Source organism: Neofelis nebulosa, chromosome 6 (genome assembly GCF_028018385.1).
Source record: "Neofelis nebulosa isolate mNeoNeb1 chromosome 6, mNeoNeb1.pri, whole genome shotgun sequence".
Taxonomy (NCBI): domain Eukaryota; kingdom Metazoa; phylum Chordata; class Mammalia; order Carnivora; family Felidae; genus Neofelis; species Neofelis nebulosa.
The window spans coordinates 140,604,450-140,622,211 of record NC_080787.1 but is presented as its reverse complement, the minus strand read 5'-3'; the positions used below and the strand labels follow the sequence as shown (position 1 = coordinate 140,622,211).

Sequence of the window (17,762 nt, the reverse complement as noted above, 5' to 3'; positions counted from 1 at the left end):
CATTAATATCAGAATGTTCTGAATCACTTACATCAATGGTTCTCAAACCTGATGAGACTGAAGTCTTGGTGGGGAGCTTTACACAGTACTAATACTCATGAACCTGAATTATATTTGAATCAACTACATCAGACTCCCTGGTTGAAACATAGGGACGTTTTTTAAAAGATCCCCAGATGATTGAAATGTGTGAAGCACTGACACTCACCAAACTAGATAATCCATGTAATTTTTGTTTCCTGAGTAACACATTTTCCATCAGTACACTTGCCTCAAATCCAACAGTTATATTTTAAGTATCTCAGATAAATAAAATACAGAACGGAAGCAAACAAAATACATAACCAACGTGTTCTTGCCAAAGCCAGATGATGTCACAGCATGCTGCACACAAGCAGAGGTTTTGTGATCATTCTGGACACAGGAAAGAGGTGGGGGAATGCAGTCATCACAAGAGTGCTTGGTAGACCAGCAGACCAGAGGTCTACCCCAAGCATGTTATAAACAGCAACTCAATTGCTGCAAAAAACATTATCGTCGCTTTGTCTTTTAGTTTGTATTTCATTTGTGAGTTTATTTTGGTTTTGTACTTATATGAGAGCTATAAAGGAAGTTTATACTTGGTTGTCCATTTAAATAATAAATATGATTATTCATATTTCAGCAGCATTATAATACAAAGAACAAGAACATTTTGCATCAGTATTAGGGGAGTCTGTGGCATTTTTTCCTTTTAAGTGGGTCAGCCTTAAGAATACTGATTTCTGGACCCTGGAGTAGGTGGATCCAACGGGTGGTTGAATCAGGGACCCAGAAGATGGCTTCCCCCTTTGTTGGGGCTCTTGTGAGCATAAAATGATAAGCAGCTGTCCCTCCCCAAGGTTCTGAATATAATGTAAAACTGTTCCTCGTATTGGAACACTGCAAGGATTTCCAGTCTCCCAACAGCTGCTGCATTTTGACTCATCCCATAAAGTCATATTGGGACTCCCCCAACCAAGTCTTTCCCAGGCTACAAGAAGTTGGCTGGCTTCCTCAGTTCCACAGAAGCTCTGAGACGTGTCTGTAACATGATACAGGACCCAATCCACCTGGTCTGGGATCTAAGGCTGTCCATTCACAAGAAGGATATTTTGGTCATGAGAACACAATTTTTTAACCCCAAATGGCAGGGGTGAAATCCCACCTCAGAATTTCCAGCCAGGAATTTATGTGTTATCTATCTGCTAAGAAGAACACAGAGATTCCTCTCATAGAGAAGCAGCTTATCAAAGGGCGTCCTTCATCCCCTAAGTGACAGAGTTGCTTGTCTAGAATGCCAGGCCTCTCTAATGACAAAGTCCACGCCACACCAAGGAAATCAGTGGAGACACAAGTCTTGTTTCAAGCCGCACCAGAAGTTAGTAGCAAGGAAAGGCTCTAAGAGTTGAGTAGACTGCCTATAGAATCTAGTCAGCCAGGGAGAAGGACTTGATGAGCCACTTAATTATGAAGTGGCATTTATCTCAAAATCATAGCAATAGGAAGGCTCCCTGGAGAAGAAGCTTGGCATTACAAAGAACTCAAGAGATAATATAATTAAATCTTCTCCACTGTGACAACAACAGCAGAGCAGAGCTGACAATGTGTCCATTCGCAATCTCAAAGGCCTGTGCCTGTCAGAAACCTTCAACTGTTGAGAATTAATGATCCTCATTGTTTATAGCCAATATGTTTTTAAAATGTTCTTTCCTCTAAATATAGGGACTCTGAGTCATTGTCTTATTTCCCACTTAAAAATATAACTGCTCTAAATAATTGTTTAATAATTAACAGTGTAAAGAATTCAGCTCTAGACAGAGCAAATATTCCTTGTGATGAGAGCTGGTTATAATTGGTCATGAATTAAATGCTCGTCTGCCCAGAGTGTGGCCTCTGGTGAACACATATGAAGCAAATGGATGCCATAGCTTCAGCATCGGAGGTTCCATTGAGGCACCAAGAGGACAACACTCACTATATTAACAAAGCAGAACTAGATGACAGACAAGAGAGTGCATCGTTTTTACGTTTATGCTTAAAGTATCCATACCAATTCAATACTCCATATCCCTTTTTTCTCTAAATGAACACCAGGGTACACACTTTAGAAACGTGGCCATAATTCTTTCTGGTATTTTGTTTTCCTTTTCACCCTGCATTGCTGCTGTTTGCTTTTCTGTTTTTTGTTTCTTACCTTTACTCTTCTTTATTACTCCGCCAGTGGAAAGGGAAATGGTGTCTGAAGACAGTTTTGATGAGACGATAACCAGTAATACAATATTTCCGTAGCATAAGACATTTCAGGAGGGGCACAGGGGACAGGGGAGCTGGAGTCTGGGGGTCTGATGGGTGGATAAAGTGACCAGGGCGTGAGGTGTGTGACAGTGTTTGGAATTACTGGGGAATATAAAGAACTGTGGTCTGTAACAGGTTCAGAAAAGGGGAATCAAGAATTATTAAGTTGAATGCTGAAGGCCAAACCAAAGATTTATTGTATATTTGTACATATTAGGCTTTGACTTGTGAATTTCTCTGAGTCTTGAAAAACACCCACTAAAAGGGTAGTGATCCAAACGGGAGTGGACTCTGAGGAGTTTGTGGGACTCACATGTGGCGGGGGGAGGGGCATGAGAAGAAACACAGTGAACAGATGAATGAGCTCACTGTGATTTGTCAGTGGCTCACCGCAGAGTTTTCATTAAGGTCAGCCAGTATTTAGGTTCAATTAACAATCAGTTATCATCCATGAGATCAATCTTGCTCTAAAATTTCTCTCAATACAATTAAACAGGACAATTAACCAACTGTCAGGGGAACAGTCTCAGTCTCTATTGTTATTGTCACCCTTGAGTCCTTGCATACTTTTTAAGCCTAGCGAGAAACCTTTAAACTAAAGCACTTTATTATATTGAAAAAAAGGCATGGGCTGGCTCCTTTTGAGCCAGAGATTCCCAAGTGATGATGATAGCTGTCACTGATGGAAGTCTACTGTGTTCCAAAAACTGCATTAGACATTGTATATATAGTTTCCCTCTTAGCTCACAGTAGCCCAAGGAAATGGACATTATTTTTCCCATTTAATAGTTTGATATTATCTGGATCTGAAAAGGATGATATATTTCATAATAGTAGAACCAGCATGTGACAGATGGGAACGTTCCACAACGCCCTGGTCATGTCCAGCCAATAAGCATCTATTAAAGCAATAGACGGTATAACACCTGTTAACAGTTCACAGGTTAGAGACTGTGAAGAATGTAAAAAAAGTACAAATAGTTTATAGGGAAATCAGGATATACATGCATGAAGAACCAATCTAAGTTAAATTTAAAAACTGAAAGAAAAAAATAAGCCAAAAACCTATGACATTCATTTTTGTGTATTTGGCACAAAGTGTCTGAATTATTGAACAAATGAATGAAATCAGTCAACCATTGACCAACTGCTAGGTTGTATGGTGCTGGCTCAATGAACTAAGTCTAGCAAAGGAAAGCTCATTATGGACTTGGGTGGTAGCAAGATTTCCTGAATGAGATGAGGTCTGAGCTGGGCCTGGAAGAATTAAAAACACTGGAATTATCAAGAAGGACTGAAGCCCCACCGGGTAGGGGGAATACAGGAAACAGGCACAGATGACCCCTTCCCTGTCCAGGGTCCCCTTCTGCAGCACCAGCCCGCCTCCCGCCACTGTTCCCTCTCAGCCTTTTTGCCTGAGCTCATCTGCTCCGCTCCCTTGTTTGAGTTCTGTTCCAGCTAGTTCTCAGAATGCCTTGAAGCTGGCATTGATTTTGCGAAGGCATCTCTGGATCAACCAGGAACGCCTCTGGCCTTTAGTGGAGAGTGGAAAGATAGTGTTTGTCCTATGGATGATTCTAGGCTTTTGTAACCAAGGTAATAAATTATTCTTAAATCACGATGAGTATCTCCCATTCCCAAACAGCTGTGAAGGGGGCTTCCCATGGGAATTCTGGCATTTGGGAGACCCTCCTGAGTCTTGCTGAAAGTCATTCCTAGCAGGCCATGGAACAACTTTTCAACTACCCTTGTGCCTCTGCCCCAAAGTCAAGGCCAATGTAAAATACACCCTCTCAGACTTTGGTGACAGGGGCTCAACACAGAACCCGAGGTTCCCCCCACACACTGAGGTCTTGTTTCCCAGGAATCTGAAAAGCATCTTCCTACTCAGGTTTCCTGAATCCTGTCCAGCTTCTGTCAAGAGATTCCTAGAACGAACGTCACTTTGTTCTTTGTCTCATGACAAGTGAAGAACTGCCCTGCATCGGAGTCATGAATTGGTTCAGTTTTTCAAAAGCTCCATACCTCCAATTGTGGACTAAGATTGTTAGGACTGTGGTAACCCTCATATGACTGACTGCTTTTTCACTCTGAAAAATCTCCCAGTACCCTATCATTATGCTAAAGTCGTATCTTCTTTGATTCTGTTTTTCAGGAACAATATGAGACACTTGGAGCTGTGCTCAGCAGCAGAATCTGCTTTTCCAAACATAGCTCACTTCAGGAGTAAAAAGAGTGGTTTCCCTTTTTTACAGGTTGGGAGACAGCTTCTGTTTTGTTACTGCTCGCGAGCCAGCAGTGCCGTCCTCGATAGAAAAGACGCGTTGCCACGCCGATGTCTCAAGAGAAAGACAGCTGTAAACCCTGTCAAAATATAGTGCTTCGTGTTTCCAAAATAGTGTTCCAACCCATCAGTGCAAGGAAGCTCACAGAAGATCCTTAGAAATAAGTAGAAGAACCAGGATGGAGTAGGAAAGTTTACCCAGTGGGAGGAGAGTCAGGTGGAGGGGCCAATCCTGCAGTGGGAAATATGTTTTGAGATTCTGGGGCCAGTTTTTAACAAAAGACTTTCTTGTGAGGGCTGATGAGTTTTCTCCTCTGGGATTTAAAACACCTGGGTCTACAAATCCAACCTTTTCATAGCAAAAGTCTTGCCTTTTTTATATATATATAATATTTAAAAAAAAAAAAACCCTGTCATAGGAACAGAACGGTAATGTAGGAAGAGGCTACACAGATTTGAAGGAAATATTTTTGGGTACTAAGATCAGAGCATTTACTTGTGTTGGTTATAGAACTCTGGCTAATTTTCACTTCCTGTCTGGAGTATTATTTCCCGGTAAAAGTGTGGAGGGGGGTGGGGCGAGGGAAGTCCCAGGCCTTGATAGGCCTGTTTCCCCTGAAGTTTCCAGATTGCCCACATGGAAGCGTCAGTGTGTGCCAGCCCTCCACTGAAGAAGGAGCAGGTTCAAGACCTGGCGCTGTGCAGACGAGTGGCACTGCTCCCAGAACTGTCGTCCAATAAAGAGCCATTGTGGGATCTGACCCCTTCGATGCGCTGGACAAATGACTCAAATGAAAAGCACAATGGATGTGAGTGGAACCAGAAACTTGAATGGAGTGGTAATCACTTCCTTAGTGTGGATCACATCATTGTTCATGTAACTTCATTCTGTAATTCAGTCCTTGCCTCGTGGAGTAGTACAGATTTCCATTCACCGGTTGATAAGTGGGAATGATTACTGTGGTAACCATTAAGCGACACAGGGATACAGGTGACTAGCGCTGGTGGGGAAGGGGAGTGGAAAATGGCTAGGGGAGGTGCAAAGGGGTTAGCGTTCATGAGGAAGACACAAAACATCTACATATGTGATCGATACAAACTGCTGTTCAGCTATTGGGAAATTGGAGACTGCATCTGGATCCAAATCAGGCCTAGGGATTAAAAATAACTATGGTTTCTATGTGAGAATGAGGTCAGAGGCATCAACAGAACCAGGGATGGGGTAAAGGTCCAGGCTAAAACTGTGAGGCTGACACCCAATTGTTGAGCTTTGGGTCCTACAGACTGGATATCTAGTGCTTAAATCCAAATACTGAGGGCCAGAAGGAACAGGGTGCTAAGCCATACTTTCCATCTGGGTGACCTGGAGAATATCTTTACACGACAGCCAACCTTACTGCGAACAAAAACAAAACAAACCAGAAATCCCCTACCCAGATGCTGCTCTCAGCTAAGTTTTCTCAAATGAATCAGTAGGAGGACACAGTTGACTTGGACACCAACGGACCAAATGAGAACTGCTTTTTAGCTGGACAACCTTACCATACTCCACACGCCTCAGTTTTAGGAGCAGGTATTTCTATCTCTGAGCCAGTTATATTTGTCACCTAATCAGTTTTGACCAGAAACACGGTCAATCTCAAATAAGCCTCTTTCCTTCTTGGATCCTTACTGATATTGGTCACTTGGTCCACTTCTTTTCTGACACATATAGCTATCAACAGATATATCTATACACCAGTTCCATTTTAATAAAAACATCCACCCAAAAATATGAATAGAAATAATAAAATAAAAACATCCCCAGTATCTGTAAAAGGATGCAAACATTTCAACGAAAAGTCCATTTGATTCAACGTCCAATTTTTGTTCTTCATTCATCGGATTTGACCAGGACAGGCTCCACCTCCCTAAGTGGTCTACAATGACAACAGGTTATTTTAAATGTGCGTCAGTTGTTTCTTTCAAATTATATTATGCCTTGGTAACAGGCAGCCTGTATCTGGCGGAAAATACAAGTAAATCTTTCTTCCAGTAACCCAGCATTAAATTCCCCCATGTTATCAACTAACCAGAATTAAGCAAAATGATGGATTTGAGACACACGAACTCCTCTCCCTGGAGATTCATCATGCGAAATCGAGATGACGTAGCCAGCAACATGTCAAAGATCTCCACCATCCCCTCTACACATTTTCCCTGGTTCCTATGAAGACACAGAAAATAAAAAGAAAAAAAAAAGTATTAAAGCACAGATAAACTTTCAGATCCATGATAAGGTTCACATTCAAAAAAAATCTACTGGCTCCAAATCTGTCAAAAAAACTGCAGCCCCTTCTCTTCATGGAGCATGAACATTCATTTGAATTCTAGAAGGCAAAACCAACAAAAAAAGGTTTTCCATCAATGAAACATTTCATTTCAAATTCTTAGAAGAGACATACTGTTCAATTCCAAAATATGCCATGTTAAATACAGAGTTCTTCAAAGAGAACACAGGCAGTAACTTTTCTGACGTCGGCCATAGCAACTGGTTTTCTAGATAGGTCCCCTGAGGCAAGAAAAACAAAAGCAAAAATAAACTACTGGGACTACATCAAAATAAAAAGCTTCTGCACAGCAAAGGAAACAATCAGCAGAACTAAAGGACAACCTGCTGAATGGGCGAAGATATTTGCAAATGACATATCCAATAAATATAAAGAACTTATAAAATTCAACAACCAAAAAACGAATACAATTAAAAAATGGGTAGAAGACATGAACAGACATTTCTCCAAAGACATACAGATGACCTACAGACCTGAGAAGATACTAAATAAACATCACTCATCCTCATAGAAATGCAAATCAAAACTACAAGATATCACCTCACACCCATCAGCATAGCTAAAACAAACAACACAAGACACAATAGATGTTGGTGAGGATGTATAGAAGAAGGAACACTCATGCACTGTTGATGGGACTGCAAACTGGTGCAGCCTCTGTGGGAGCAGTATGGAGGTTCCTCAGTAAGTTAAAAATAGGCCTACCCTGAGATCTAACAATTACGCTTTTGGGCATTTACCCAAAGAATTCAAAAGCACTAATTCAAAGGGCTATTTGCACCCCTATTTTTATAGCAGCATTACTTACTGTAGCCAAGATATAGAAGCAGACCAAGCGTCCATCAACTGATGAATGGATAAAGAAATGGTACATATAAACAATGGAATACCATTCAGCCATGAAAAAGAATGGAATCTAGCCATTTGCAGCAACATGCATGAAGTGACGTGAATTATACTGACATTCCCTCAGTATAATGCTGAGTGAAATAAGTCAGTCAGAGAAAGACAAGTACCATGTGATTTCACACACATGTGGAATTTCAGAAACAAAACAAATAAGCAAAGGGAAAAAAAAGAGACAAACCAAGAAACAGACTCATAACCATAGTGAACAGATGGTTTCCAGAGGGGAGGTGGGTGAGGGGGACGGGTAAAATAGGTGATGGGGATTTAGGAGTGCACTGTCACGATGAGCACTGGGTGAGGTACACAAGTGTTGAATCACTATATCATATACCTGAAACTAATGTAACACTCTGCTGACTAATTGGAACTTAAAAAGAATTAAAAAATAGTTCTTCAACTTATGGGTAATCAAAAATGACTAAGATTCGGGTAAATGATTTTTCTAAGTGTTTATTGATTTGCTACTGTATTATAGGCATTGTGCTAGTTACGGGAATAAAAGGAGGGCCTCTGCTCTCAATATGCTCATAACCTTAAAATAATATAGTCGGGTCTAGCAGCTTGTATAAAGTGCTTTTGAAATACAGGAGAAAGTATAGCTGGGAACTGTGGCTGGATGAGAACCATTTATGTTGCCATAGGTGGCATTTGAGTTGATAGTTTAAGAAATGTAGGGGCGCCTGGGTGGCGCAGTCGGTTAAGCGTCCGACTTCAGCCAGGTCACGATCTCGCGGTCCGTGAGTTCGAGCCCCGCGTCGGGCTCTGGGGCTGATGGCTCGGAGCCTGGAGCCTGTTTCTGATTCTGTGTCTCCCTCTCTCTCTGCCCCTCCCCCGTTCATGCTCTGTCTCTCTCTGTCCCAAAAATAAATAAAAAAAAAAAAAAACGTTGAAAAAAAAAGAAATGTAGGCTTTCCTCAACAGGAGTGTGAAACATCACTGGAAGAGAGTCTTAAACATGGAAAGGACGAGCAGAGTGAAGGAATACAGACCAGTGTGCTAGAGGTATGAAAGAGCTAAGAGATTAATCTTGGGAAGCAGGAAAAGGTCAGGTGACCAAGGATGTCCACATTATAAGAAATTTAGGCTTTTTCCCTGTACAACAGAGCCTTGGCATGGAGGGTTTAACATTAGTAGTTGCAACTATTAATTGAGCAAACCTGAAGGTTTGTAATATGTAATATTTAAAAAAGAAAGTATTAGTATCTTTTTTATATGGTTGTTGCAGAAATTAAATGAGATCGTACATATGAGAGGAATCTGTGCATGTTTTTGTTCACAAGCTGGATTTGGGGCATGTTGTCTTTGAGGGGGACAAGAAGAATTTAAAATATCCTACGCTGGGGCACCTGGGTGGCTCAGTGAGTTAAGCGTCCAATTCTTGATTTCGGCTCAGGTCACGATCTCATGGTTCATGAGATCAAGCCCCACTTCAGGTTCTGTGCTGACTGCACAGAGCCTGCTTGGGAGTCTCTCTCTCTCTCTCTCTCTCTCTCTCTCTCTCTCTCTCTTTCTCTCTCCCCTGCTTGTGAGCACTCTCTTTCTCTTTTTCTCAAAATAAACATTTGAAAAAATAAAATAAAGTATCCTATGCATATGTAAACGTATATTTGTGAAAAAATAATAATATATAACATGAACAGTAAGCACATTGTCCACCACCTTGTTGTATTTTTTATTAATGTGTTTTGGAGTTCTTCATCAACTGTTTTTAACAGCTGCATAACTGTTTTTGACAGTATATGTTTTGGGGCGCCTGGGTGGCTCAGTCAGTTAAGCGGCCGACTTCAGCTCCGGTCACGATCTCGTGGTCTGTGAGTTCAAGCCCCGCGTCGGGCTTGTGCTGATGGCTCAGAGCCTGGAGCCTGTTTCAGATTCTGTGTCTCCCTCTCTCTGACCCTCCCCCATTCATGCTCTGTCTCTCTGTCTCAAAAATAAATAAACATTAAAAAAATTTTTTATAACAGTATATGTTTTTCACTGAACAAAGTGCTTTTTTTTTTTTTACCACTTCTTTGTTGGTTGACATTTCATTTGACTTCAAGTATTTTGCTGTTACAAACATTTCATGCAAAAACTATTCTTATGTTTGTCTTCAGACACAGGTACAAATAGCAATAGAAAAATTTCTAGAAGTAGAATTGTTAGATCAGAGGACTCATGAATTTTTAATATTGATAAATAGTTCAAACATTGCTTCCAAAAAGTGTGTACCAACAGGCTTTTGCTAGAAGAATATATCAGTTTAAACTCCTATTCTGGGAGGTCTGCTCTTATCCTTTCCTGATATTTTTCTGTTAGGTTATTAGTCATTTTCACATCGATTCTTATGTGCCCCTTATATATTATAGTAATTAGCCTTTTGTTCTGTGTATGTTCAATCCTTTTCTAATAGTGTGTCATGGTTTTCTTTTGTTTTATTTTTTCTGGTGTTTTCTTCTGCAAAATATTTAGTTATTACATAATTGACTTATCAACCTTGTTTAGGAAAGTAGGTCTTGCTTGAAAATGTCACTTCCCTTCCAATAACATATAAAAAATCATCTTATGTTTCCTTCTAGTACAGCTCCATGTTTTTATGTTTAAGTCTTTCATCATCTGGGATTTATTTTTTGCAACAACCATACTTAAATATAGTCACATGTCGTATCATTCACTCATGTGAAGGTGCACCTCGGTGGCACAATTAAGCATCCAACCTTGGCTCAGGTCGTGATCTCACAGTGCATGAGTTGGAGGTCGACGTTGGGCTCTGTGCTGACAGCTCAGAGCCTGGTCCAGCTGACTTTGGATTCGGTCTCCCTTTCTCTCTCTATCCCTATCCCACTTGTGCTCTCGCTCTCTCAAAAATAAATTAATAAACATTAAAAAAAATAAAGTATACAACTCAATGGATTTTATTATATTCACAGAGCTGTGAATTGCTTAGGATTTACTTTGTGTAAGACATGAGACAAAGACTCAGCTCAGTATTTGTCCCAGGCAACTAGTTAGTTTTAACACCATTTATGTGACAAACCATCTCTTTATATATGAGTTGAAATATGCTAGGCACTTTCAATAAATTCATTTACTTTTTACAACTGCCCTCTAAGGTTATTGTTTTTGCCATTGTCCAAATGAGGGAATTGGGACTCAAAACTGTTAAGTCAAACCATACTACCAACCACCAGAAGGAAGGATTCCAACAGTATTTTCTTTGTCTTTCTTTCTTGCTCTACTTTAATTCATTCAAAAAGATTTACCGAAGGCCCATTACACATCAGGCCTTGTGTTAGACATTTGGGTACAGAGAAGGAAGACATGGATCTTGTTCATAAAGGTGTCCCAGGGACAGGGACAAGGGACAAGACAGACAAGGTGAAAGACCATGGAATATATTCCCCCAGAAAAGGTAGAGAAAGAAAGTCTTACGACGAATGGCAGCCCCCCCCCCCCCGCCAAGGTTAACCCCACCAATACTGAAGAAATGGCCATAGCCTTCTCCAATAAAGGTAAGTGGGGTCTTATGTAAAGTGTATATCATGGTATGTGGTACATCGTAGCAGTTACATTTAACTATTACGATCATATATGCAGATAAATATAGCCACAGATGTTAAGGGAGAGGTTGGCCTTTTTAACTCAAGTATCCAGAAAACAATTACCACAGTGCATGTTGGTTTTACTGCCGTATCCGGCTTCGTGGAAACTCTACCGAAGCAGAGGGGAATCTCTGTGTTGCTAAACAGGGGGATGAGATAGTGGTCACAACCAAAGGGTGACTTGGCCTTAAGGAGGGACAGCACACTAGAAGGGAGTTTTTCTTGTCCTGTAGTCCAAAAAAATTTTTTTTATAAGCAGCACATTTTCTTTCTAGTGAAAAAATAAACAAGGATAGGGGAAAATGTTCGGAGGATGAAGCTTTAAAAATAACAACTCACAGCCAAAATAGAGAAATGTTCCTTTCTCAGTATAAAGTCTCTGTTTACTTAACAGACTGCACGCCGGCAGGGGAGGAACTCTCAGTGTGGGAGGGAGCCTGTGCTCACCTGCTGTGAGCAAAAGTTCAGTGCAGAAACTGAGAAAGTGGAGCCCCAGCAGTTCTCTTTCTTCTGGACCCTTCTCAACAGTCTCCCACATTTTCCCCGCACGATGCTCGTTCTTATCCCCTCCGGCAAGAGTGGACCCCTCTCAGCCTCTTCTTACCGGATATCCTGTCAATTCTAACCAGCAGTTCTCACCTGCCCAGGTCCGCTGCTTGCTCTGCACATACCATAGGAACCATAGCCGGAGCCCCAGCAAGGACACAGACCCACAGCTGTCAATTCCCTTCTCGTTCTGTGTGTGTGTGTGTGTGTGTGTGTGTGTGTGTGTGTGTTCCTATAGAGGATGTGGAGGGAGCAGACATTAAGTATAAAGCATTGAAACATTATGATAACAAGACCCTGGGGCTGACCTTCCATGCAAACAAAAGTGCTTCTTAATTTGAGGGCTCCTGGGGGGATATGCAATCCAGTGAAGCTGCAATTTTCTAAGCAGTGCTGTAAGAGTCTTGAAGAACTCGAAGCTGATGCCTCTATAAGAATAAACTCACTGTCCTTTCAGTGGGAAAAACTCGCTTGTTTGAAACACTTCAGCGATTCTGCTCTTTGTGTAATAAATTAAAAATATGTGCTTTGATGGCCCTGAAGATGTTTCTGGTATATCACTAGAACGTTGTCCTCTTGGAGATAACTGCCTGGTTGTGTGGCATGCATGAATCTCCATGAGCATTGCTGGCACAGGTAAAAAGGCTGGTGATGTGAGCTAGTGAGCTGATGATGTGTCCCTCTCAGATCAGGTACAAACCTAGGTGGACTTTAAAGGTTAGACAGACACCTGTTGTCTGCCGAACACAAAGGAACCCTTTATTGCCCACCGAAGTCATTACATGCTGGGGTCAGGGCTTCATTTTCCAAGTCCTGCTGAAATACTGTCTACTAACCTTAAGGAGCCAATCAGACTAGAGCATTTAACTCAATTTCAGAGGGGACAGATGAATCAATAGCACCAGAAATGGGTGATTATAAGAGTCTGGAGGTAAAGTTGCCACAATAAGAGAAAATTAGGCTAAATCCATGAGCTGCTCGTGAGACAATGAAACACATAGGGTATAAGGACCAACATTTATTTTTAAAGGAAACACAACATCAGTCATAAATCAGAAGCAGTTTACCAAGCAGACCAACCCATGACCCCCACTGTGAGATGTGACAGCTGTGACAATGAACTCCTCCACCCATGACATCAATCCCTGTTCAGAGCACCTCAGAATCCCCTTGTGGGGAAACCTTGTTCTGTACTTTACCGTCTTTAGATGTGGTCTATCTGCACTTAAGTAGTGGGAGAAGGAACTTGAAAGAACATTTGCTTACGGTATGTCCCGGAAGTTTATCCTTTATAGAAATGAAAGCCTATTTCCACATGCAAAACAAAGAATACTAATGCATGTAGGCAGATCAAACCTGCACTTGTATATCAGACAAAAGGTTAGTATCCAAAATCTATAAAGAACTTACCAAACTCAACACCTGAGAAACAAATAATCCAGTGAAGAAATGGGCAGAAGACATGAACAGAAAATTTTCCAAAGAAGACATCCAGATGGCCAACAAGCACATGAAAAGATGCTCAACGTCGCTCCTCATCAAGGAAATACAAATCAAAACCACCATGAGATACCACCTCACACTGGTCAGAGTGGCTAAAATGAACAACTCAGGAAACAACAGATGTTGGTGAGGATGTGGAGAAACGGGAACCCTCTTATACTGTTGGTGGGAATGCAAACTGGTGCAGCCACTCTGGAAAAATTAAAAATAGAATTACCCTATGACCCAGCAATAACACTACTAGGAATTCATCCAAATGATACAGGTGTACTGACTCATAGGGGCACATGTACCCCAATGTTTATAGCAGCACTCTCAACAATAGCCAAATTATGGAAAGAGTCCAAACGTCCATCAACTGATGAATGGATAAAGATGTGGTATAAAGGTATATATACAATGGAATACTAGTCGGCAGCGAAAAAGAATAAAATCTTGCCATTTGCAACAACGTGGAGGGAACTGAAGGGTATTATGCTAAGTGAAATAAGTCAGTCTGAGAAAGATATCATATGTTTTCAGTCATATGTAAAATTTGAGAAACTTAACAGAAGACCATGGGAGAAGGGAAGGGGAAAAAATAGTTTCAAAGAGAGAGTGAGGAAAGCCTTAAGAGATGCTTAAATACAGAGAACAAACTGAGGGTTGATGGGGGGGGAGGGGGAAATAGGCAATGGGCATTGAGGAGGGCACTTGTTGGGATGAGCACTGGGTGTTGTACATAAGCGATGAATCATGGGAATCTACTCCCAAAGCCAAGAGCACAGTGTATACACTATATGTTAGCTAGATTGACAATAAATTATACTTGAACATATTAAAAACAATAAACTAATCTTACAAAATGTAGTTACCTCATAGCCTCTCTTTGTATGAGAAGACACTGATGGAAAAAGAAAACCAGGGAGATCAACATAAGACACTTAATTAAGTTGTCCTGCAAACAAAGTGCAATATGAGTAGAAAAAGATTACAAATTAAGGTGCTGTTGAAAATCAATAGTAGTAGGTTTTGTTGTATTTAAAGAGTTTCTATATCTTTGATGCCACAAAATGTCTCAGCATATGCTCTGAAATGCCATGACTCCATAAATATTTGTATGATCAAGAGGTTTACATACACAACTCTTTGGCATGTGGAACAAAATGAAGACAGAAAATTATAAGCAATATATCTTGAAAGACGCAAAATGTGAATGGCTGTATCTCACAGCTCATTACTTGAGATGAAGGTGGTTAAGACTTTGGTGTCTGACTGCCAGGGTTCAAATCCTGGTGCATCTGTTTACCAATTATGTGACCTTGAACTGATTACATAAGCTGTGTGCCTGAATGAGCATATAGACAGACTCACCCACATTGGACGTAAGTTAAACAAGAAATAAGTACTCTATTGAGATGTGGTAGCTGTTTGATCCAGCAGGTTTGCCCGTGTGGATCAATAAAGAAATAGTACCGGAAATGAGGCAGTGCCATAAGAAACGTTTGCTCCCTTGGTGCCATCTTCCTTGGTAGGTGACTTTCCCTTGCAGGGACCCAAGATCCTTCTGACCTCTAGTTCTGCCCTGTCCAGGTCCTTGAAATGTTCTTCATTTGCACAGTTTTTGGGGAAATGGCTGGGGTGGGCACAGAATGTGCATTGGCAGGAAGTGCTGTGAGCACCGGATGGCTCACGCAAAGGACAAGCTTTTCACCCCTCACTTCACATACGGCCAAAAAGAATAGTGGGAAGAAAGAACCTCCTAGAAGGTGAAGTCAGAGTACATGGAGAACAATGGAAAGCTCCTTTTCCCTAGAGAACAGATTCAGGGACTCAAAGAACTTTCAGGATCCTTCCCATAGAAGCCTTCCCTCGTTCTGCCCAGTAGGATTTCACAACTGCTATGAAAGAGTGATACTGACTATTCCCCCTTCCCTTTTTTCTCAGTGGGAGCTTTAACTGCAGTTACTTTGCCCTTACTCCAAACACTGGATATTAAGTGTATTTGTGGGGTGAGGCTGCCAAACTAGGAGTCACATCCATGCTTGATGGAGTGGACTGCACATCACTGAGAAATCTTTCAGCTGATGGACTTAGGGTGGGTACAGCGATAGCTACAACGTTGAACCATTTCCCTAGGGGAAGAGCAGTGTGTCTTCTATGGGTGGGAGAAATGGATATGTGCTAACCAGAAGTGAAGACTGACAAAGACTGATGTATTCACCAAAATGCATTTCCTTTTCTCCTGCATTTCCCCCTAGACAACATTTCCCAGCCTCCCTTGTACTTAAGAGTGGCCATGTGCCTGGATTCTGCCCAACGAAAAGTGCGTGGAAATAACGTACATCACTTCTGTGATGAAAGAGTGAAAAATCAGGTGTGCCTTTCCTAGTCCTTCTCCTCAGTCTACTGCCCAAATGAAGAGCATCTCCAGGACCCAAGTAGAATCAAAAGTTGGAAGGATTCTGGTCTCTGAATGAGAAGATCACCTATCAAGATGCCTACACTGGACTTGAGTAAGAAATAAACTTTTGCGTGTTGAACAGCTGAAATTTTAGGGATATCTGTGGCAACTGCTAGCCTGAACCCCATGATAGAGAATAGATGCAGGAGTCTGATTACTCCTGCCCCAGCACACTCTTGACACACTGACACACAAGCACATTTAGAATACAAAAATATACTTACCTTCTGTAGACATGGCTACTGACTGATCAAAGGGATATAAGAAATATATTCTACGGCACCTTGCTTTATAGATTCTAATCACTTCCAACTGACATGATTAGGAAAGATGTCAATGAGTCTATGGCATTTGATGTAGGTCTCCAAGGATAGATTGAGTAGGAGGAAGAAAATCGCAGGCAGATTAACTGGAATCAATAAAATTTGACAGGCGGGAGTAATGGCAGAGTCACGAGGAATCCAGCTGGTAGAGTTTGGTGTTTATAAGGAGAGAAACTTAGAAAGAGAGCTTAGTCAGCATGTGGTACGTTTAACAAAAGGCTTAGGACATAATATATAAGAAAAGATCATGGAAGGCTTATCAGTGAGTGACATGATCATGATGCTTTGGTATATTTAATTTGGCATCAGTGTGCAGAGGAGAGTGAGGGAGAGAGGGGAGTCTGGAAAGAGACTGCAGGCATGAGGAAGGAAGAGAAGGCAAAAGACTGTGACCATGGTTACAAAGATAAACAATAGTTTGGAAGTCTTCCGTGAAGGAACAATCAACAGACTTGGTGAATGATCCACAGAGTTGGGCAAAGAAAGGAAGAATTTAAAAACACCTTTGAGACTATATACCAGGATGACTGGAAAGATGATGGAAGAAATAGAAAAAATCGGAGGGCCTGGGTGGCTCAGTCGGTTGGGCATCCAACTTTTGATTTCAGCTCAGGTCATGATCTCACAGTTCGTGATCAGGCCCCATGTGGGGCTCCATGCTGGGTATGGAACCTGCTTACGATTCTCTCTCCCTCTCCCTCTGCTTCCCCACACATTCACACTCTCCTTCTCTCAGGAAGAAAGAAAGAAAAGAAAAGAAAAGAAAAGAAAAGAAAGAAAGAAAGAAAGAAAGAAAGAAAGAAAGAAAGAAAGAAAGAAAGAAAGAAAGAGGAAGGAATAGAAAAAACTTGAAGAAATAAAGAAAACTAGAGGATTTATCGTATGCCAGTAGAAGAAAAAATTCCTTTAAAAATTATTGAATTTAAAATTTCACAAGACTATCTACTAGACATGACACCCAGGAAACTGTCTAGAACTTGAGAAAGAGGCCAGAATTAAATGTATGAAGTTGGACTAGTTTTTTCCACTTCCTACAGTGGGCATCTTTTCAAATTGGCACATCAAAATACAGCTCACCTTTGAAAATTTTTTTAAACATTCATTTATTTTTGAGAGAAAGAGAGAGAGAGCATGATCAGGAGAGAGGCAGAGAGAGAGGGAGATACAGACTCTGAAGCAGGTTCCAGGCGCTAGGTTGTCAGTACAGAGCCTGATGAGGGCCTTGAACTCATGAACTGTGAAAGCATGACCTGAGCTGAAGTCAAATGCTTAACTGACTGAGCAACCCAGGCGCCCCTCACCTTTTAAATGAATATCTAGTATTTTACTGTATTTATATTTATTTAAGTGTTCCCCTATTGATGGGCATTTATATTGTTTTCCATTTGGGGCTACAACAAACAATGTGCAATTATCATGCTTGCACACATATTTTCCACACTTGCAAAAGTGTACAGAAAAATTCTTACACATACAATAGCAGAGCCAAGGAGTAAAAACATGTAAAACTTTAATAAGTATTGCCTA

At 41.1% G+C, this 17,762-nt stretch overlaps 1 protein-coding gene across 4 annotated transcripts in view; it reads right to left on the bottom strand.

Moving 5' to 3' along the window:
* Positions 1-17,762, bottom strand: part of ESR1 (estrogen receptor 1) — a 427,462-nt gene that overhangs the window by 28,597 nt on the left and 381,103 nt on the right. For all 4 annotated transcript variants that reach the window (XM_058735672.1, XM_058735671.1, XM_058735670.1 and 1 more), the window contains exon 7: positions 6,673-6,806. In XM_058735672.1, coding sequence (XP_058591655.1) covers positions 6,673-6,806 — 134 coding nt within the window. The remainder of the gene's footprint in view (positions 1-6,672; positions 6,807-17,762) is intronic.